Source organism: Plasmodium gonderi (genome assembly GCF_002157705.1).
Source record: "Plasmodium gonderi DNA, contig: Chr01, whole genome shotgun sequence".
NCBI lineage: Eukaryota > Apicomplexa > Aconoidasida > Haemosporida > Plasmodiidae > Plasmodium > Plasmodium gonderi.
Window position 1 is genome coordinate 91,285 of NW_021628925.1, and position 22,394 is coordinate 113,678.

At 29.2% G+C, this 22,394-nt stretch overlaps 5 protein-coding genes across 5 annotated transcripts; 3 read left to right on the top strand and 2 right to left on the bottom strand.

Annotated features, from left to right (window-relative positions):
- Positions 1 to 239: 239 nt before the first annotated feature.
- PGO_010160 (hypothetical protein, conserved) lies at positions 240 to 665 on the top strand (the record flags this gene model as incomplete). The annotated part of the gene is made up of 1 exon (XM_028685660.1): positions 240 to 665. One exon carries the CDS (start codon positions 240 to 242, stop codon positions 663 to 665), a length of 426 nt encoding a protein of 141 aa, XP_028541461.1.
- A 1,156-nt stretch (positions 666 to 1,821) lies between these two features.
- PGO_010170 (hypothetical protein, conserved) lies at positions 1,822 to 3,780 on the bottom strand (the record flags this gene model as incomplete). The annotated part of the gene is made up of 1 exon (XM_028685661.1): positions 1,822 to 3,780. One exon carries the CDS (start codon positions 3,778 to 3,780, stop codon positions 1,822 to 1,824), a length of 1,959 nt encoding a protein of 652 aa, XP_028541462.1.
- Positions 3,781 to 8,724: 4,944 nt separating this feature from the next.
- On the top strand, positions 8,725 to 15,567 carry PGO_010180 (hypothetical protein, conserved; the record flags this gene model as incomplete). Its single annotated transcript, XM_028685662.1, has 1 exon — positions 8,725 to 15,567. The coding sequence occupies one exon, from the start codon at positions 8,725 to 8,727 to the stop codon at positions 15,565 to 15,567; it is 6,843 nt and encodes a 2,280-aa protein (XP_028541463.1).
- A 2,275-nt stretch (positions 15,568 to 17,842) lies between these two features.
- On the top strand, positions 17,843 to 20,106 carry PGO_010190 (hypothetical protein, conserved; the record flags this gene model as incomplete). Its single annotated transcript, XM_028685663.1, has 10 exons — positions 17,843 to 17,846; positions 18,005 to 18,069; positions 18,241 to 18,318; positions 18,483 to 18,572; positions 18,832 to 18,926; positions 19,098 to 19,190; positions 19,310 to 19,376; positions 19,512 to 19,648; positions 19,811 to 19,883; positions 20,020 to 20,106. 10 exons carry the CDS (start codon positions 17,843 to 17,845, stop codon positions 20,104 to 20,106), a joined length of 789 nt encoding a protein of 262 aa, XP_028541464.1.
- Positions 20,107 to 20,822: 716 nt separating this feature from the next.
- On the bottom strand, positions 20,823 to 21,452 carry PGO_010200 (hypothetical protein, conserved; the record flags this gene model as incomplete). The annotated part of the gene is made up of 1 exon (XM_028685664.1): positions 20,823 to 21,452. The coding sequence occupies one exon, from the start codon at positions 21,450 to 21,452 to the stop codon at positions 20,823 to 20,825; it is 630 nt and encodes a 209-aa protein (XP_028541465.1).
- Positions 21,453 to 22,394: the final 942 nt, after the last annotated feature.

The window sequence follows — 22,394 nt, forward strand, 5'->3', positions numbered from 1 at the left end:
TAAGCGTTATAATCTGCTAATTTTATTTTACTTTTTTTTTTTTATTTCTTCTTTTAAAAACAAATATAGCGAAAACAAAACGAAAATTGAAAAAAATAAAAGGATCTTTAACTTTTAAATATACTTACAAAATATAGAATCAAAATTGTAAGCAAACACAATAACCTGTTTAAAACACACAATAAAATAAAAATAAAATTTAACCCCAAATAAATGAAAGATTTTATATACTGAAGAAAATGTTAATTTTCAGAAGGAACTTTTCCAGATTTATAAATAATAATAATCCCAAAAGAGGCGTACGAAAAATTTTGCATAAAAATGTAACACAGTATAAATATATGCCAAATAGCAACATTGCACATCAGCAAAATGACAACAAACTGGTTAGAGGAGGTGCGGGTCTGTTAAATACCTTCTATGAGAGTTTTATATATGGTTGTGGATTTTTTTTAAGCAACAGATTGTTAGATCAGATATTTGGCCCACGTTCGTGCGACACATTTAACAACAATATGGATTTCTCAAATGGAAATACAACTGATCACGTCAGTGACAATTATAATAATTACCCCAGTGAACATTTCAATAACAATGATCCATCTATCAATGACAATGATTTTCAGCAAGACATAGGTCTAGATGATGACACGTTTGATTTTTAAAAGGGATCAAAAGAATAAAAAAAATAAAATTCGCAGGGAATAATGGAACGGTACCCATATATAGAGGAAAAAAAAAAAAAAAAAAAAAAAAACAATATATAGAAACATACTAAAGCAACGCTTCAAATTTCGCAAGCCCAACAACGCTGCAACAGAAGGAAGTTATATATACGCATGCGTAAATATATGCATCTTACCGCAAACATTGTAAGACTTTTATAGTGCAATGAATTTATTTTTTTCACCATGAGCACCCTCGCACTTTAAACGAGGACAAGATGTAATATACCATAATTCTAACAAAAATAAGCATGCTTTGCATATGTATCACCAAATAGGATCACGTATAGCACGCGACAAACATGACGAATTGAATTATTTGTCACATGTACATGCACATATACATGTGCGTATGTATTAATATGTATAACATCTCCAATTTTGCAATTTCTTTTTTTTTTTATCCATACATGACCAAATTTTTTAGTAAACATACCTAATTTTTTAAAAAAGATAAACTTTTATATTTGCTTAACGAAGTCCGTTCGGAAAGAGGTCTTTATAACATCCGTTTTCACCCTTTCCACATTATCATTTTGTTTTGTTTTACCAATGAATTTCTTTTCATTTCTTTTATTTTCTTTTTTTTTCAACCCCCTTCCCCACCCCCATCACTGTACCCATTCAATGTTGTTTTATATGTTCAATCATTCATTTAATTTAATCATTTGTTTTATCTTTGATTCCTTTGCCATACAAATATAGCAATGCGTGTGTGCACGTATGTGAAACTTTTTTTTTTGTATTTTTATCAACCCAATTATTACAAACAATACATTAGTTAAAACTTACTGCAAAAGAAAAGAAATATTTTTTCTTTTATGGAAAAGCACTACAAGTATCAACGTCGTAATATTAAATGTAAACTAATTTAAAGGAGTCTTTACGATATTTTAAAAGATTAATAAGATTATACCAAAAAAAAAAAAAAAAAAAAAAAAAAAAAGGATAACATATATATTACCATAAGGTAGGTATCAATTTAATCAAACTTTTACATAAACCCATTTTTGAAATAAAAATGGAAACTGACATAGGTCAAGGAAGAAAAAGAGGTTTGTATTCAATGTACACGTGCGTTCCATAAAAAAGATATTTAGAAAAGTTCCATTATTACACTTTTATCCAATTTCGTAATATCATCATAATCGAAATTTTTTTCCAAGTTAATGTATTTCTCCTTACGAAAATGGAATATCAAATTTGTCTTGTCAAACCTCTGCAAATATATATATTTTCCACACATGGAAATATCACATATGCTGCACAGAACTATATCCCCAACATTTTTATCATCAAAATAATGAAAATTATTTTCCTTATCATGTAATAATCCAATTAACATATTATTTTTATAATTATACAATTTTTTACTCCTACTGATTTGCACTTTTGAATTGTGCGAAAAAAGACCCTTATTTATGTTTTTCAATAAACGATTGTATTTACACACATTTCTGTTGTTCTCCCCAAAGATTGATTTAACCCGATGCGTTATGATATTTCGAAACATGATATTTTTTGAATTTAAATTAAAGCGGAAAACTATATTTTTGGTGCACCTATTTATTTCGTGTATATATGCATATATATTTTTACCTACAACTAAGTGATGGTTATATATTATCTCTTCGTTCATATCTAATTTGCTGCACACCGAGTTAAGAAGAATATTACTGTTCATGTTATAGCTACTTGTGTCAAATTCGGAGCTGATAATTTCCTTTCTTTTGTTTGTTCTCACACTGCAACATAATTTTGCATTTTTTCTGTTTATCAGATTAACTTTAAAAATATTGAGCAAGTTGTACTTGTCAATACATTTATTCATTTTGTAACAAATGTTGTATCCTTCCACATCCCTATATTTTACTAATAACTTATAGGTGCACGGAAATATATACAAAATGTGTATTAAATGCTTTTCAAAATTAAAGAGCTCGTTATTATCATCGGTGTTGCTATATATGGATATAATATTTTTCTTCCTTTTGTAAAAAACTTTGAATTTTCCTCCACCCTTTGATAATTTACCTTTTCGTGATTCAGACGGTGTCTTTTCATTTTTCAATGTTCCTGCGTAATTTTCATTCCAAGGAATGTCTATTTTATTTTTACACAAAAGTTGATCTATTCGTTTCTTACCCGGTGGCTTATCCCCCCTAGCGTCAACATCTCCCTGTGTACTTTCTACGTTCTCATATTCACAAACCAGTGAGTTGCTAAATATGTCAGGAAACAAAATTGGAATAGCTGTAAAAATATTATGTTTTAAAAGTTTTACTTCATATAACGATATTACATATTGATATAGGTGATGCAAATCTATAAAATTATGTGAATTGATTTTTAAAAAATTCCTAAAGAATGAACACAGCTCAGCAGCATCTTCGTAAATTATTTTTGTGTACTTTTTTTGCAAAAGTATCCTTTCGAAATTTTTTCTAAGCTCCTTTTTTAAATCATATTTTTTATTTCTATAAATTTTGTTTAGCAAATTATTTTTTGTCTTCTTTTGTAAATTGAATTTTCTATTTTTATTTTCCCTTTTTGTGTATGCAATAACCTTTTCGTAATAAATTAATTCCTTAAAAATTTCAACAAATGATAAAAAGAAAATACTGTTCGGCAATATGAAATATAATTCAAAAAATAATTTCCCCTTAAATGAATTATTCAAGTTTTTAAAAATGTAAAAATAATTAATATCCACAGAGTGAATGTTTTTATTTTGGGGAATGTAAATACCAATCAAATTTCTTTTCATGATATTCATTTGTCCATGTTCATCTGAGCAAAATTTAAAGACAGTATCTCCTTTCTCAGAATTATTTTGATCACTTAAACCCTGATTTACTTTCTTTTTGTCTATATTTTCATCTGCACTTGATTTATCCTTAAAATGATAATAGTTCCAGTGATCATAAGCATTTTCGAAATTGTTATCTGTATGTACAAAGTTCCTTATCTGACTTTTTCCAAAATGTTTTGCAAAAATGTCTTCTTGAGATTCTCCATTACAATTTGAATATATGTTTTCTATATAACGTATCATCTGCTTAATTTCGCTTACTTTTTTTATGCATACTAGAGGGATGCTTTTCGAGGAGAACGTGCGTTTTCTAAGGTGCCATACTCCAATCTGAATTCCCCTTCTCTTCAACAAATTCCTTTTAAGTATCCAACTAAAAAAATGCACCATTTTGATCTTGTGTTTTTTTTCGTTTCAGAAAGATTTGTATTTTTCATTTTTCCTAAAAGACTTGTAACTGATTGTCGTGAATTACCTTTTGAAGCTACATAATATCTTCGTCACCTCGCATTGCGGCTCAATTATTCATATATATCTAATATATGGGGCAAATATGTATGCCTTTTCCTTTTTTGTGAAAATTTTCTCCATACCAGTTTTCACGCAATGCTCCTATTTATTCATTTGCATTTTTTCGCCAAGCAAAATAGTTCAACCGTGTGAAAAGTTAAGTACTTTACTTTTACTCAGTAAATTTTGCAAAAAAAATCATCCTTATTCATTCCGCTATAGGAATCCTTGCACCGGATGTAAACCTATCAATCATTTTTCTTGTAGCAGCAATTTAGCAAAAATAAAGGTTCTCATCGAAATTGTTTTTTTCTGCCTTTTTCTTTTTTTTTTTTTAAGCTAGAAAATACAAGCAATACAAACGGCATGATTAATGCCTAAAATATCTCCCACACACCAATACTTACATAGTTTAGAAAAAAAAAAAAAATAGAAAAAGAGCAACGCATACACAGTAAAAAACATACACAAATACAATATGACACATCAGTTTTCAGAGTTGAAAAGTAACAATTTTCTACTTTTGTTACGAAAAATCAACTATACCACATGAAAGAAAGTTCCTAAATTGATGCATTGCATAGATTTTCCTAATTTTTTTTTGGAATATAAAATCTACTTCCCTTATGAATACATGACACAAAAACAAGAAAAAAAAAAAAAAAAGGATACATCACCTGTTTGTGGAATTTTGGGAATGAAATTGACAAACGGCAATCTTGCCCCTCTGGTTCCCTGGATTATGAACATATACAGAAGTGTGTACCTTACATATTCGAAATACACATCTAATGATTGATTTATATTTTTTTACATTTTTTTTCATTTTCTCCTTATGATTTTATTATACTCCCCCATCCTACCATCAATGGTGATATAGGTTAAGAGGAAATAATGACTTACACAAAACTTTCTTAATATTTCTTTTTCTAATTTGTTAAGTTAGCGAGGTTACATTTTAGTTTATTTTTTCTACACTTTAAGTAAACCCATTATTACAAAAAAAAAAAAAAAAAAAAAAAGTCTATTATTTTACAACATAGACAAAAATTTGAGTAACATATATTTTCCACGTACACAAAATTGCTAGTAGTAACACCTCCACCTTTCGCAAAAACGTGAGCACTTATTTTTCCTTCAAATTTACAAATATTACAAAATCAAAGAAATTAAAAATCTTTGGTTACACAAATGAACACATTTACTTTTATGTAACGTGCAGGATATTTTGTATTTGCTACATAGGAACCCCCCCCCCCTTTAAATGCCTAGCCTAAGCATATGCATAGCACATATTCTTTATATATAGAACATCAAGAAGTCGTAATAAAATATGTCCACTACAGCACTCATTATAAAAGGGATACACTTCTCAATTTGTTGCAATGTGTAATAAATAATTTATAATACATAGGTGTTATTAAAAATGTTTTATCATTGGAATTTGTAAAAAATTGAAAACAAATTCAAAGTAACAATACATTTGCCATATATTTTCATTTTAATGTGGAGAGTTGTACACACCACACACACATATATATACTTTAACATGAGTTCGTTATTAACATTCATTTTATTATAACTCCCACATTTAAAAAAAATCTCAATAAATGGAAAAAAAAAAAAAAAAAAAGCACTGTTTTTATATTATGCTAAAACGTGTACATTTTTTTCTAGAAAATGGGAATGCTTCATATTTTCATCTCAACAATAGGAACATTTTTAAAACAAAATGCGAAAATCGAAAGCGTTATTGTTGTGTAATATGTTATTATGTTTATATTGCCATTCAACAGATATCATATTGGAGAAACAAACATCAGGTTTGCATCTGTATTTGAATTATGAATCGTATGTACACTATATCTATCCTATGAACACAGTTCTTATCTTTTTTTCTTCATGGCATATACTTGTTTGCTAAGGAACAAACTCATCTTCTTACACCATACCTATATGCAGGCATTTTTTTTTTTAAAGTAAAAATAAAACAAAACGAACTGAAATAACATGGAATAAAATGAAAATTCGTACTCCTTGTTTTATGGTTTTTATTCTGGGGCTTTGCTTATTTATTTATTTATTTTTTTTTTTCCCTTTCGTGACACAAGTACACTACTATATATATACATATAAGAACATTTAAGAAAAAAAAAAAAATTAAAACACAGCATTTCTAGGGGAAGACTTCAATGCGTCATACATAAGTGTACGTAAAAAAAAAAAATATAAAATTTCATCAAAAGAAAAGAACATGATAATCTTGCGTGAATGAAGCAGCAAATATATTCATTAATCAACATAAACGAATTATGAAAAAAATTCTTTTAAAGGATAGCCACGTCGAGGAAATAAACGATATATAAAACTAGTTTTCACATTTATTACACTGCGATGTGTAGTAGAAAGTGTAAATGTTTTTATGAATAATTCTACATTGCATTTTTTCTTTGCGTGAAATATATTTATAATATATATATGTCCCAAACTATGTGCATTAAATGCATTTTTAGAAATAGGGGATATTAAGAAAAAAGAGTTTTTTTTATAAGTGGCATGCAAATCGAAGGACAGCAAGGAGTCATATTGAAGTTATATAAAAAACACATGCATACACCTTTGCGTAGTATGCGGGGATGAGAATATTTATGTGGTACAATACCCATTACTCTATTTTATTTATTCCGTTTATTAGCTAATTGCTTAAATATACGCAATCAATACAAGCATCTATTTTTTTACGAATTTAGGTATTTTTTTCTTTCTGCATAGCTATCATTAAATTTTGCTATATTCCAGTGCGATGGTGGATATGTAACTTATGAAAGAAAAACTAAATAATCCCCTATTTACACCCATCATTTTTTTTTTCTTTTTTTAAACAGTTACATTTTATTTATAAATATTTATATATATGCTTGAATACTTCTATACTTATCCCATGCATCACAACAATTTTGTAAATAAATTTTAAAATAAAAATAAAAGTATATTTTATCATTTAGCCCAATTTAATATACACCAGTGTATTATATATATATATATATATATATATTCTTATATATAATATAAGCGCATCAAAACACATTCAACTGTTTTCGAATATATTTTTACACCGTTCTCTTCCGTGTTTTTCCTTCCATTTTACTCTTTAGCCTTTTTTTTCTTTTTCATTTGCTTTTTTTTTTTTTTTTCCACCTTCTTACAGGAATTGCAATTGTGTATATAGTTATTTTAAATCTCCCAATTTAAAAAAAAAAATATATATTTAATATCCCACATAAGTATTTATGATTACTTGTACACATATTTATATGAGTTATCCGCTTATTACTCACGTATTCATATGTTAAGCTCGTGTTTACATGTGATTGTTTATGTGAATTAATCAAAAACAAAACAATAATTTTTGTGCTTAAAAAATAAATGTAAGTATTATTACCTTCGTGAGCACTTCAGTATAAAAAGAGAAAGAAGTATAAAGGGGGGAAACTTGCAAAAAAAACCTCAAGGCACGTATAGAAAAATAAATCAAAATAAAACAAAAAAAAAGAAAGAGCAAGAGAAACGAAAACAGAGCAAGCACTCACAAAAGCGTAAAAAAACACTGTGAAAAAAATAAAATAAATGAGTAAATGAGTTTTAAGAATAATAAAGCAAACTCTAAAGCCAAACGAATGAAACAAATAAACGAATTAAACATATAGATATATTTATGTAAAAAAAATTTACGTTTTTTATTTTGCTAATATACATACATAATACATTCACATAAACTTACAAATCACATAAAAAATAAACCCCATATTAATATATACAATTTTTTCCACAAGTATACACTGTACGCAGAAATTGAAAATAAAAGTAAGCATATTAAATGAAGCAACTTTTTTTCATACTTAATTTTTCCCTATACCCAAAACATTTACCTATTTGTGTACATTTTCCATTTTCATTCACTTTTATCATTTTTTCGCATTTTACGTATTTTTCTATTTTTCATTCTTTATCCATTTTTCAAAAAAAATCCCATGTTTTTCCCTTTTTATTTTCCATTTTCCCAATTTTTCTTCCCTCTCTCTTCAATTTACATATTTTTATATATTTTACATACAACTTATGGCTTGCTTACATAACCCCCATCCACCTGTAAATAATACATACTTTAGTGAATAAATTTTTTTCATGCATGAAATGAGTACCTATAGATCTCCCCATTCATTGAAAGCCTGTGTATAACACTCACAAGTACATTTTCATTCACTTTCTTTTAATGTTTTTATACTACCCATTTTACACTGAATTCTGTGCTATTTTTTTTTTTGTTTTTTTATATTTTCCTTTATGCAAGTGAAAACGTATGTATGCAAAAAATATATGTATATACGCATAATACATGCCGAATACATAACGTATACACGTGTGTCATGCATATGTACTCCATGTACAAATATATATAGCACGTTCTGAAACACACTCGCAATATTAAACTTAAGAAAGCAGTGAATTTTGACTTCTGGTTACAGATATATAAGGGATTAGAAACAATAGCACAACTATCGTAAGCTTCTGTGGGCTTATGTATGCGCACACATATGCCACTGCGTATGATCCTACGTATGCACGAAGAACCCGTAAGGAAAGAATCTCTAAGTAGTTTCATCCATCTTTTATGATATGATTTTAAGAAGACCACAAAAATCATCAGCATCCTGCCGATACATGTACATTTTTTCCCTAATTAACTTATTGAAAACAACAGCGAATGGTCTGACAAAATCCACATATACGTATATTCCAAACTCCAATTTTTATTTTTCTCAAATACAAAAAAAAGCATATAAATTAATTTTTGGTAATTGTTCGAATAAGGAAAATTATAATGCTTACGTATATAAATCTTATAAAAAGTATAAAATGAATAAAAAATTTTCGAATTCTATAAATATGAATAAAATTAATGAAAATGAGAATGTTTTAAAAGATAATAATAACATCCCAGCATTTAATAAAAATAATAGTGACGCAAAGAATTATGGGAACTTTAATCAAAGTGGCAGGAATTCTGCTTTTGGTAAACGATACTCCCATGGTAGTAAGAGTAAAAGCAAGATATCATCAAACAGTTATATTGGTGGCGGGAATAATAACAGCTACGTGAGCAACAGCAATATTGGTAGTGGCGGAGGTAGTAAATACACAACGAGCCATAATTATTCGAGTGCTTATTTGGGAAATCGCCCTGGAAACAATTCATCTGCGCACAATAAAAAAATGAGTAATAAAAATGAAGAATCGAATTATTCATTAAGTGAAACGAAATTAAATACAAATGCAAATTACATGAATTCTAACGTGAAGGAAAATAAATGTGGATACCCCATGAACAGTAATGATTCAAACACACCACTTTCGAACGATAGTAATAAAATAAATCAATATAACACCAAAATGAGTACGTTCAATAAAGATAATATGTTGTTGAAAAGTGTAAAAGAAGAAAAAATGTATAACAACAATGGTTTAGGCTTAAATAGTAGCTTGAACAATTGTGATAACAATGTGAGTAGTAACATAGACAATACAAAAAATAACATGAATAATAACATTGGTAATAGCAGTGTAAATTCTGCCAGAGCGAATTATCAAGAGAGTAACACAATGAAAAGCTCAAGTTACAGAAACAGGAAGAGCGGTAGTAGCGGAAATAATAAGAACAAAAGCATGAGCGAGAAGAAAACGAGCATGGAAGGTATAAATAGCTCTAGTTTAAAAGGTAATGAACGATTTAGTCATATTAATGATAACTGTTCAAGTAGCACAAAATATAATGCAAAAAATGCCTTCATTTCAAATAAAAAAAATATTTCTACGCACAACACAAATTTAAGCAGCACGAGCAATAATAATTTTAAAAAGGACAGTGAAAATATTATCCTTTCACAGGATAACTTCAAAAGAGAAGTTTTAGATGATGTACTGAATAATAATATGAACATCCCAGAACTAAGTAAAAACGTTGATGTTATCATGGATACCAATATGAACCAAAAAGACAGTATCCTTAATGATGTAAACGCCTTCACCAGTACCAGTAATAATAATCGTACAGGCAATACGAGAGGTGGTAATGGTAGAAGCAGTAACGGACGCAGTAGTAACAGACGTAGTTCTAAGAGTCAAAGAGGAAGAAGAAGAAGGAACAACAATGGAAGTATTAATAACGGAAGTGGCAACAACGGAAATGGAAACAGCAAGAGCATGAACAGCAGCATTTCCAATCGTAACGGAAATGGAAATAATAGCAAACGAAATAGCAATAGTAAAAGAAGTAGCAACAATCATAAGAACAGGCGAAGTAGTAAGAGCAATGCGAGTATGTTCAAATTAAACAGTATGATGAAAAACAAAGATGAACAAATTAATGAGAATTTTGAAAATCAGCTACCAGAAAACGAATGTATGCAAGATAATTCAAACAATTTAAGGGGCACATCGGAAAATCAACCAATCCATAGCATTAGAAACAGAAACAGCAAGATGGCGCAATACAACTCTAGCGGCCCGATAAGCAATGGAAGCACGGTGGATAACAATGGAATTCGAATGCAAAATGTTAGCAACACAAACAACATGAACAATATGCACAACGTGCAAAACTTGCACACCATGAAGATTCAGGAACAGGGGAAGATAGGTTTAAGAGAAAATGAAAAGAAAGATTCCGTCATAATGGGTATGAACACAAGAAACATATCATATGATAGTAAGGCAAATAATTACAACAAAGAGGCTAATCCAACGGAAATTTATGAATCTAAGAAGGATGATTCGTATGCGAATTATTCCACGTCGAACATCATGAGCAATATGAACAACCTGAACAGCAGTATGAACAACACGAACAGCAGTATGAACAACCTGAACAGCAGTATGAACAACACGAACAGCAGTATGAACAACACGAACAGCAGTATGAACAACACGAACAGCAGCATGAACAACACGAAAAACAGTATGAACAACATGAATAGTATGAGCACCATTGCCAACCTGAACAACATAAACAGTATGAGCAACATGAGCACGGTTACAAACACAAACAATATCAGCACCGTCTCCAACGCAATGGAAGATCAATATTGTGGAAATAATCAAAATAAACAAAGCTGCAACACGAATAGCCAATCCTCCTATCTGAACATGGAATCAGATGCATTTTTGTTCTACGATTTTAACGAATTTTTAAACTACATGTATAAGGATGAGAATATATTAACCCTTTTTTATATAAGAAAGAATTACTTAAAAGCTGAATCTAGAGAAGAATTTGTAAACGAAAATGACAAAGTACAGTATTCAATAATATGGTCCTTTGCAAATGATGAAAAAATTACAGTTACTGGTACACATAGCACAAAGAAATTAAGCAAAAAAGTATGCGTAAAAAAAATATTATTAAAATTAAAAAATATATCTCTTTTAGAATTAGATCAAATGACTAAATGGATGATAAATAACTTAAATGTTATGCTGAAAGTGGAACATAAAAATATGGAAAGCAAATTAAACAATAACAATATGTATTGTACTACCATAGAATGGAAAGTTAACAATAAAATTTATCAAGCATCAGGTGTACACGTGAATGAAAAAATTTCTGAAATTATTGCTACGCATAAACTATACATGCTATTGTATGACATTAAGGATCAGCTAATCAAAGAAATGGAGGGAACTAAAATGCTCAATCACCATGGAGTTTCAGGTCCTATGAAAAGCATGGATAACAGCCTCTTCGACAAAATGATGAATAACAGCCACAAAGGATACGATGATCATGGTTCGAATAAAATTGGTGTTAAGTATGAATATGGAAAAGGACAAATGATTCCAAACAGAAACATGATGGATGTTACATCTTTATATAAATGTGGTATCACGGCTAATAAGGATTACAATATACAAGGTTTGAATAACTACAACACATATTTTAACCCGAATGATGGTATCCTACGAACACCATGTGCTAACAATCCAATGATGCATTCAGTACAAGGGGTTGTTGTTGGTAATGTTAACCCTTTTGTCAGAAGTGGAAATAATAACATGGAATTAGCAAATGCTGGTGCTCTTAATGCAAATAATAACCCCAACATGAACCTCATGAACTATCAAAATGTTAACAATATCAATATGCCCATTTTGAATGATAAAAATTTTGGAATAGGTGTAGGGCCTAACATGAACGGATTAATAAATAATCCATCAATGGTAACTGCAGCACCAGTGATATCAGACCCATCAGAACTTATTGCATATCATTTAACAAAACAAGATTCTGGTAGCATACAAATGCTGAGAAATAATATTGCTTCAAGATATAAAGTACATCAAACGGAAAATTTCGAACAAGTTTATAATTTGTTCAAATGTACCCTGGAATGGGATTGGAAAAATGGAAAAATAGCTTGTAAAGCAAAAAGTGTTGGTTATGGAACGACAAAAAATTTGGCAAAATGTGAAGCTGCTTACGATATGCTAGTGAAAAATAATTTAATAGAATACATATCTGCAACGGATAGAAAAAATGCTCAATATATAAGGGATCTAATTCAAAAGGATGTAACCAAAGCTTTAAATTTAGCTATTCAATTCATTATGCAATATAGTAGTAATGCTTGGTCTATTTTTTTAATTTATCTACTCAGAGAGTTGCTAATAGATGGAAATTATGATCACATAAACAGACTTCTAACAACAGTGGTGGAAGTGAGTAAAGAGGGAAGAATAGAGGCAGATAAAATAAAAAACGAAAGTAATAATATAAATGGGCTTAATGGAGGAGGAGGGGTTGGTGGTAATACTAATGTCAGCAACAGTAGAATGGATCCAAATAATTTACACCGATCTAATAGATTGAATAATAATGGAACAAACAATTGCTTATACAATATCAATCCTGATGGAGAAAACTACGTAGATAGCTCAAGCAGTTTATTCTTTTGCCATCCATACATTAAGAACGTAAGTGAAAACAGCAATTATGTACACAAATTGGTATCCATAGATTTGTGGGAAAAGTTAATAGATGAATGTGTTATTGTTCTTAATGACAAATTGTGCTTCCATTGTATATCCCTCTTGAAAGAAGTGGAGCTAGATTACTCAATTTTTATATCGAAATGTGCACATGATTATTATAAAAAATATAGAATTATGTTAGCCTTAGAATTACAAGCGAATTTATCACAAAGTATTCAAGAAAAAAAAGATTTTGAATATCTACATGAAAATAAATCATTATTGTTAAAAGTTAAAAGTGCAACTATGCCCATTTTGTCTTTTACTTGTACATTAACATTGGAAGAAAAGGAATGGATGAAATCAACACAAATGAGAGAAGACGATATTGTTCTGTTAAAACCATGTGATTTACTTCTTACAGATGAAGATGCATGGGCAAGCAGTCTTATTGGTACCATAACAAGCACAAAGAGTGACAATACGATTTATAATATTAACGTGAGAATTTTCTCAGCGGAAAATACGAGAAAAGCAAATGTAAAATATAGTAAATATAAATTATTTCTACTATTGAATATAGTAACACATGAAAGAATGCTACAAGCCTTGAGATCTATAACTTTTATAAGTTCCATTCCCACCACATATCAATCCCCGTATGTATTTACACCAGAAATTCGTTTCTTAATATTACACTCTTATAATAAGTATTCAAAACATATTGCTCAAACAGGAAAACTTAATAACGAAATCGCTGAATATGAAAAAATTAAGATGGATTTTCATAACAATGAATCAATGAAAAATAACGCACAAGAAGATCTACTAAGCCAGTACAGTGGTCAGGCGAAGAATCCATATGAAGATTTATTAAACGATGCATTAAATAGACAAATAGGAAAGACACATACAGATGACATTGATAAGTATCTAATTGAATCAATTAATTTACCAACCAATTTACCCCTAAACGATTCTCAAAAATTAGCATGCTTAAGTGCACTCACCAGAAGATTAACTCTAGTGCAAGGACCTCCAGGTACAGGAAAAACACACGTTGCATGTGCCATAATCGACAGTTGGCATAGACAGAATAGTAACAAAAAGATATTAGCTGTTGCAGATTCCAACGTTGCAGCAAATAATTTAGTGGAAGGATTAAAAAAAAGAAATATTCAAGCTGTCAGAGTAGGAGCAGGCAGTGATAGCGATTTTCATGAAGAAGCTATTATGGATTTTCATCGATATAAAGATCTACTAAAATTGAGGAAGAATAATTTACAAAAAGAAGCCAAAGTTATGAAAGCACTTCTATTCCTTGAAGCTGTGAAAAAATATAATGTCGTTATAGCTACATGCGTTGGTTCAGGTCATGAAATTTTTGATAACGAAAAATTTGAAAGAGTTATTATTGACGAATGTGCACAATCTATTGAACCATCTAATTTGATTCCTCTAGGTCATTACTGTAATAATTTAGTTCTAATAGGAGATCATAAGCAGTTACCACCAACTATTATCTCATCAGATGCTACAAAATTAGGATTAGATAAGTCTCTTTTGGAACGATTTGTTATGGCCAAAATTGCACCTGTTCATTTGTTAACAACACAAAGACGTATGCATCTAAGTATATGCACATTTCCAAATATCCATTTTTATGATAATAAATTAAAAACCGAAAATGTGACAGAGGAAAATAGGCCGATTATTAAAGGATTCTTGTGGCCAAACCCAAAATGCCGATTAGCATTTATAGATGTATCTCTAGGAAAACAAGGAAGTAAATTTGAAAATGCATATGGTACTTCGAAATTTAATTTATACGAAATTGAACCCTTAATATCAGTGTTAAAGTCTATTGTAAATGAAGGTTGTGTATCCGTTGATGAAATAGGTATTTTAACAGCATACGATGCTCAGAAAGTGAAATTAAAAAAAGCTGTTCAAGATGCATTTCCTTATGAAGCAGCTTGTAGAATAGAAATTGATTCCATTGATGGGTTCCAAGGAAAGGAAAAGGATTTAATTCTTTTTTCAGCAGTCAGATCAAATGCAAATAATGAATTAGGGTTCTTAAAAGATGCACGAAGATTAAATGTTATGTTAACAAGAGCAAAAAGAGGCGTAATTCTATTTGGAGATCAATTTACATTAGCAAATGATCCCGAAAACTGGTTACCCTGGCTTAATTGGATATCATCTAAAAGGGCTGTTGTACATATAACCAAACTGAATGAACATTTAGAAAATGCTGATTATTCCCTATTAGATAAATTGAATAAAATAAACAAAGCTGTTAATTTGAAAAGCATTAACATCTCAGATGATTATTATTTATATGGAAATGACACCGGCTTTTCGAACGACTACAATGAACCACAAATTTACAACCAGAATGAAGATAACACTTTCACAGCAGGATTGAATGACACCAAAGAGGAAGTAGATCAGGTCGAAGAGATTGTCGAGAATTGGGAAGATTTATTATGAAAATTCTTACATATGAATAAATAATAAAAATTATGCTACTTTGTACTCCCCCCTTCCATATGAAATTATAAGGTATATATATATGGACATGGTTCTTATATATATATATATATATATATATATATATGTATGTATGGAGACAAGTTCAACTGCTGCACAATCTATCTAACCATCATAATAGGAAAAAGCGTCCTATCTTCATCTTATTTTTCGAACAACCTCTTAACCCATAAAATAAAACGCTCGCATATTTGAACATATTGTGCGTCATTTTACAAATGGGTGCTGCGAATGGAAGAAGCTGAAAATTAATTTCTCCTTTTTTTTCATATCTTAACTTTTCTTTTTTTTTTTAACGTAAATGTGTTCACGGTGCGTTTATGCCTATCTCGATCGCATGAATTTAACACATCACACACGTACCGTGCTATAATTTAAAAATCCCACTTTTAACTTGTATTGTTATGTTCTGTCTTTGAAATTAAAAGGAAAAAAAAAAAAAAAAAAAAAAGATATTTTTTCTATTTTTTTTATTTCTTCTATTTTTTACCATTTTTTTATTTTTTTTTTTTTTTTTTTCATATGTACATACATAATTAAATTCATTCAGCATGATGAAAATTGCCCCCCTCAAAAGTTATTATTGCTACTTTGTTCTAATACATGTATGCAAGAATTAAACATGTACATATGGTGCATATCCACTCATCCCATCTTAAACAGATTGCATTTAAATGCCAATCGGAAATTAGACACAAAATTAAAATAGGCACCTTAGTGACGTATCGTAAATATATATATATATACACAACACATTCATAGTGGGAAATAAATGTACCATAAAATCCATATCTTTTAACCACTTCATTCATATTATGCTTGCATGGCATAAAAACCCATATCTATTAATTTACACATATTGCCTTAACATATTAACGTTTACATGTAGATACCTATCCAGTTTTCTCTTTTTTCCTTTATTTTGTTTTATTTTTTTATCATGTATTCTTCTATCTATCACTTATTTATTCTTTTTTTATTTTATTTTATTTTTTTTTTTTTTTTTTGCTGTAACGTGTATAGAATACAACTCAATAGTAAATTTTTCTTCTTTTTATAAATCCTGTACTACATACTATTCTTATAAAAATACGGCTTCTTTTTTTTCCCCCAAATGTAGCATACCTTATGCAAATCCAGAATGCTGCAAGGTACACTTAGCCGTAAATTATGCATCCAAATATAGCAACTTTTTTTTCCCTTTTTTTCTTTTATTTTTCTCCCCCACCCAATTTATTTTTTATCTGGAACAATAAACTATTCCATTATATTCACAAATTAAGTATTATCCTTCTTTTATTTGTAATGCTAAAGGAGAAAGAATCAAAATACAAGAAAGTTTAGAAAAATAGTAAACTCAGTGCTTAAAGTTTCCTTTCTTGTGAGGAAAAGTATTGATCAAAGCTTACAAAATGTGTTTACATATTGGATTGGGAAAACGTTGAATGAACATCCAAGAGGAATAATTATATATTCATATACTTGTTCAAATATATTATAACCTTGCGTACACACATTTCGTACTTGTAAAACGTGCAACTAACATATTTCGAAAAAGGTCGCACACACACACATCTTTGGTAAAAATGGTAAAATAAAACACAAGAAAGAGAAGTAAAAAATATAATACAAGGATATATTATATAATAACACAAATTTTACGTACCTTCTTTATGAGATTTTTTCACAAATCACTGAGACATAAAGTTAAAATGGAAAATTCTGAATATATTCCCATCCATCTTCATTTTACGTATTACAAGGAAGGAATTTATTTTCGTGCGTCAAATAACTCACTGAGAGGCGTTAAAAAAAAAAAAAAAGTATTGATTTCTTTTGCTTCCTACTTACGGTGACATTTGCCTCACTTCGGGATTTTTTGTCTGTTTTTCCTTTTTTATCTTTACATCCTTCATATATTTAATATAGCTTTCCAAATAGCATTTTTAAAGAAGTAATTCTTAAACGAAGTTGACTACGAGGAAATGCATTGACCCACCAAAAAAAATAATTAAACAAAAAAAAAAATTGTCCTAATTTATGAAAAAAATTAAGTGGACTGAACGAGTATTTCCACTCCTCTCTTAGTCCAATTATTCATTTTACCTAATTGTCTATATGTGTGCATATATATAAATATATATACAAAAAGAGTACAATTAAACGAACTTCTCCATTATGTCATGTCATTTCCTTTCATATGAAATATTTTAAAATGGGTAAATGTCAAAAATGTTAAAGCATGCAATTTCGCTTTAGTTCCGCGGGGAATTGTGCTTCATATACATACAAATATAAAAGTGCACATATGCCATACGCATTAGTGCACACTGACACTATACAATGCTACTAATACTACACTCTTCTTCCCCTATAGAGGATTTAAGTAAAAGTGCAGTTTACAGTAAACAATTTTCCCTAAGCCAAAATAAACACAACAGTGTATGATACAAAAAAAAATAATAATCACATGGATAAACATGCAAACGTGTCTGCTAATGGATTTACCATTACAACCAACTTCCCTTCACACACACATGCCTCAATCGATAACCCCATACTATTGCAAAATCTCAAATTTCATGATAAACACTTTTTCATTTTCCCTCTCAGGAGAGACTGCAGAGGCTTGAAAAGAGACTGAGCGGACTACATTTCAGCATCGAATTGCAGAAAAATGAAAAGATTGATGTAATCTAAATAGAAAAAATAAAATAATAAAATGAAACTATATTATGTTTAATATATAATAAAACAACGCTACAAATGCCCTCTTTTAATATTTATGATGTGAACCCTGCTTCATGTAACACCCATGTTAATTAAGCCACTTTCATTTTAAACAATTTTTTAAGAAATTAAACGAAAAGATCAACCTATTGGAGGAGAAACTGGTAGAAATGAATGAAAACTCAAATCGGACCTTCGAAAAATTGAATGAAAAGGTAAGGATAACATATATAGTCTTAGAATAAAATTTACCATAACTGATGAAGATGTACCCATCAGAATGACAAAACAAAATAGATAATTTTTTTTTTTTTTCTTCTCCTTATACCATACACCGCTCTCATTCTTTCTATAACATAGCGCACATAAGCACTCATGAACAGTTGTGCACTCATAATAAACCTATTCACTTTATTTCACCATTTTTTTTTTTTTCATTCACAATACATATATATATATATATACGCATGTCAGCTGAATGACATCAGAATAGATGTTATTAATTATAAGACTGAATTGGAAGAGTTTAAAAATGGCCACAGGAAAAAATTAGAAATCCTTGAGAATAAGTAAGCAACCACATAGCAGTGGGAATGTGTGTGAAGGTGATAGATACCCCCAACACCTCCTATGTGCCTGTTAATATGACAATTTGTAGATGTGAATACCAGCATATTATTCACGCATACATATATTAGCGCTTCGCGTTTTCCTTTCATATGTCCCTCTTGACCCATTAGAGCTGAAGATTTTATAAACAAAGAAAAGGAAGAATGGAATAAACTCAAGATTAAATTAATAAAAGATTTTCAGAATAAGGCTAGCTTATTAAAGTAATGCATCAAATTCATACACATGCATGTGCACATAAGTATGCGTACATGTATACATACACTTGTGTTGTTATATGAATACATTATGACCTCACCGCCCTTTTCATTGTACCCTTTAGAGAAGAAATAACGGAAGAATATGGACTCTTGGAAGAAAAGGAAGAATCACTAAGAAGATTTTACGATGTAGGACCTTCTCATTACTCTTCTCTTATGTTAATTATTCCTATGTCCATGTAAATTCATTAATGCACACACTTTCCAATATACTATTCATGAACCGGACCTTCACATATAATTCTAATTTTCATTTACCCCAAGAACGAAATTATGAACCTCAAGTCGACCGTTCAAAATGAAATAAACGAAAGGATCAAAACAGAAAAAGTTATTCTAAGGGATGTAGATGAAAAAGTGAACGAAATTGTTAAAATAATTAAAAATGAGAAAATCACAAGGTAAATATCGAATATTTTAACAAAGTCACAGAAGAGTGTATATTAATTATAGTATATATACCATTTTTGTTTTGTACTTTTAACGACCCCCCTGAACTCAAAAATGTATATACCTTCTTTTCTTTTTTTTTTTTTCATTTGTGCAAAATTTTCTTTTTGTAGGGAAAACTACTCAGAAAACCTTGTGTCCCTCATTGAGCAGTACTTTTCTCAAATAAAAAAAGAAATTGACAAGGTATACAAATGTTAATAAAATAACTACATGCTGAGGGAACAACTCAACGTATATTTAATGTTAGCATGTGTACAAACAAATAGAACTACTTATTCTACCACCCAATCGTCATTGATTTATTTATTCATTTTCAAAGGAGAGGCTTGAAAGGGAAGACACTGAAGAAACACTTGTTCATTTGATGGAAGAGGCTCTGGATAAAATCGGTATGCCGTTTGCATAACGGTACCTAAAAAGACGATTTATACTCTTCCCAAACTTTTTTTTTTTTTTTTTTCTGTTTTTATTAAAAATAAATTTTTATGCAATTATTAATGCAGCGTTAGTTTGTAATTTTCCCCTGTTGTATAATTGTGAATAATTTGTTTTTAGAAAAAAAAATTATTCATGTAGTTTTTGTTTTTTTTCTTCCTTTTTTAATCCATCACAATTATGAGCATTGATTTATTGTGAAAACATACTCAATATATACATGGTATGGGGTTTTTTTTTTGTTTTTTTTTTTTTTTTCTTCTTTTTTTTTTCGTTTCCTTATTGTGTCCATTTGTACATAGTGATAAAAACTTTAAAATCAATTTTTTTATTTTATTTTTTTAAATAGTTTGAATGTTTGACCTAAAAAATTACAATAAAAATTAACTTAAAAAAAAAAAAAATTTTGTAATGAGAAACGAAAAATAACATGATAAAATCTAATAAACAAGACATACCAAAGCATATGTATATATATGCACAATGAATATTTTAAAAACACAAAGATGATGAGTGATATTATCACTACTATGTGTTTTCAACACATGCATGTACTCACACTTTCGCATAAGTTGTATTGTACATGTGCGTTCGAATTGGTGTACATGTTTTTTTTCTTAATAAAAATGAGAATGAACTTGGAAGCCAAGCAGTGTTATATGCGTTAAAAACCATCTGAGATCAAATTTATTTGCAGGGATCTGGTAAAGAATCCAATTTGGTACAATTTAATAAACTTTTGAAGCAATGTTTCTGGCTGCACTTCTTACAGTCTTCAGTGCACTGATCCTTTGCACATTCTTTATTGCACGAAATGTAAGTACATCCAATGAATGAAGAAAAGCAACTTAAACAAGTTTGAGAAAATTCAATATTGTGTTTTTTTAAATATTTATTTACACATATATCTACTAAATAAGGTTTTGCTGAAGACGCCTTTGCACAATCAAAAAGTATTTTGTAAAAATCATTGGAACTAGCGCTATTCGATTTGAAAAAATGAGTTATATAATCTTTCAACTGATTTGTTTTCAAGCTAATAAAATCTTTAATATTTTCTGTGTTTCCTAATTTCTCATCTTTTTCATTATTATTCTCTGAAGTTAAGAACTTTTCTCCATTTATTAATCTCTGCTCGACTTCACCTGTGCATCCTTGATTGTCACCTTTTTTTTCAAATGTACTTAAGTCAAAATTATTTATATATGGGGTCGTGTGGTTGTTTTTAATACTTTTATCTTCAAGGCACTTTACGTCGATTCTGCTTGTCGTGTTCAGAAGAGCAGCCAAAAGGATCAACTTCAGCTTGTAATCCATTTTTATCAAAAATAAATATTAATGTCGTCGAATACCTCTCTTCTTACAACGTCGAGAAAGTTACTTTACGTTAACACTAATTCGTTTATACGTTTTATTTGTTTATACGTGTATAAGGTTTATATAAATGTTTATATATACACTTGTATATATAAATACACTGCTTCTCCCTAATAAAATTAAAATTTCGCAAAGGAAAAAAAAAAAAAAAAAAAAAAATCGAAACTTCCTATATAAGTTTTACATAAAAAAAAGAGGACCCAAAAAGTTAGGATTGTTCAATTATTTTAATTAAATTGTTATGGCTTTTTATTTGTTTATTCTTTATTTTTCTATTCTTTTTTTTTTTTTTATTGTTTTCTAAATATTTTGTTCATATAAAAATGGTAGTTATTATTTCGGAAATGTTTTAAGTTCGCTTTCTTTCTTTTGATATAATTAAAAAAAAGGCTTCAATTTTTATTCCTTTTAAAAAGCAGATATGTGCTACAGGCATATAATTTCATAACCCACGTCGGTGTACATATAGCTAGATATCGGATACATATATATAATAATATACATATATATATATATATATATATATATATATAACAGACATGTAACCCTGAATGATTTGCGCCTTCCTTATACCTGTGGTGCGTAAATATGTTCTGTAGTTGCCCAAAGAAGCCATTTTTGAATGATAGGTTAAATAGGCTTCTTTTTTTTTTTTTTTTTTTTAATTTTTAAGTAAAATCTTCGTTACATTTGTTGTATATATAAATCACTTCTTTTGAATGACTCATTAAATGCCACAAATAAAAAAGGTAAAATGGCAACAGCAGGGTGGGACAACATCAAGCCCTTGTATTACCGCAAAATATATACTCCTTTTGAACAGCGTCTAAGAATGATTAATGAACAAGCGTGATCACAAAAAAAAAATAAAATAAAATAAAT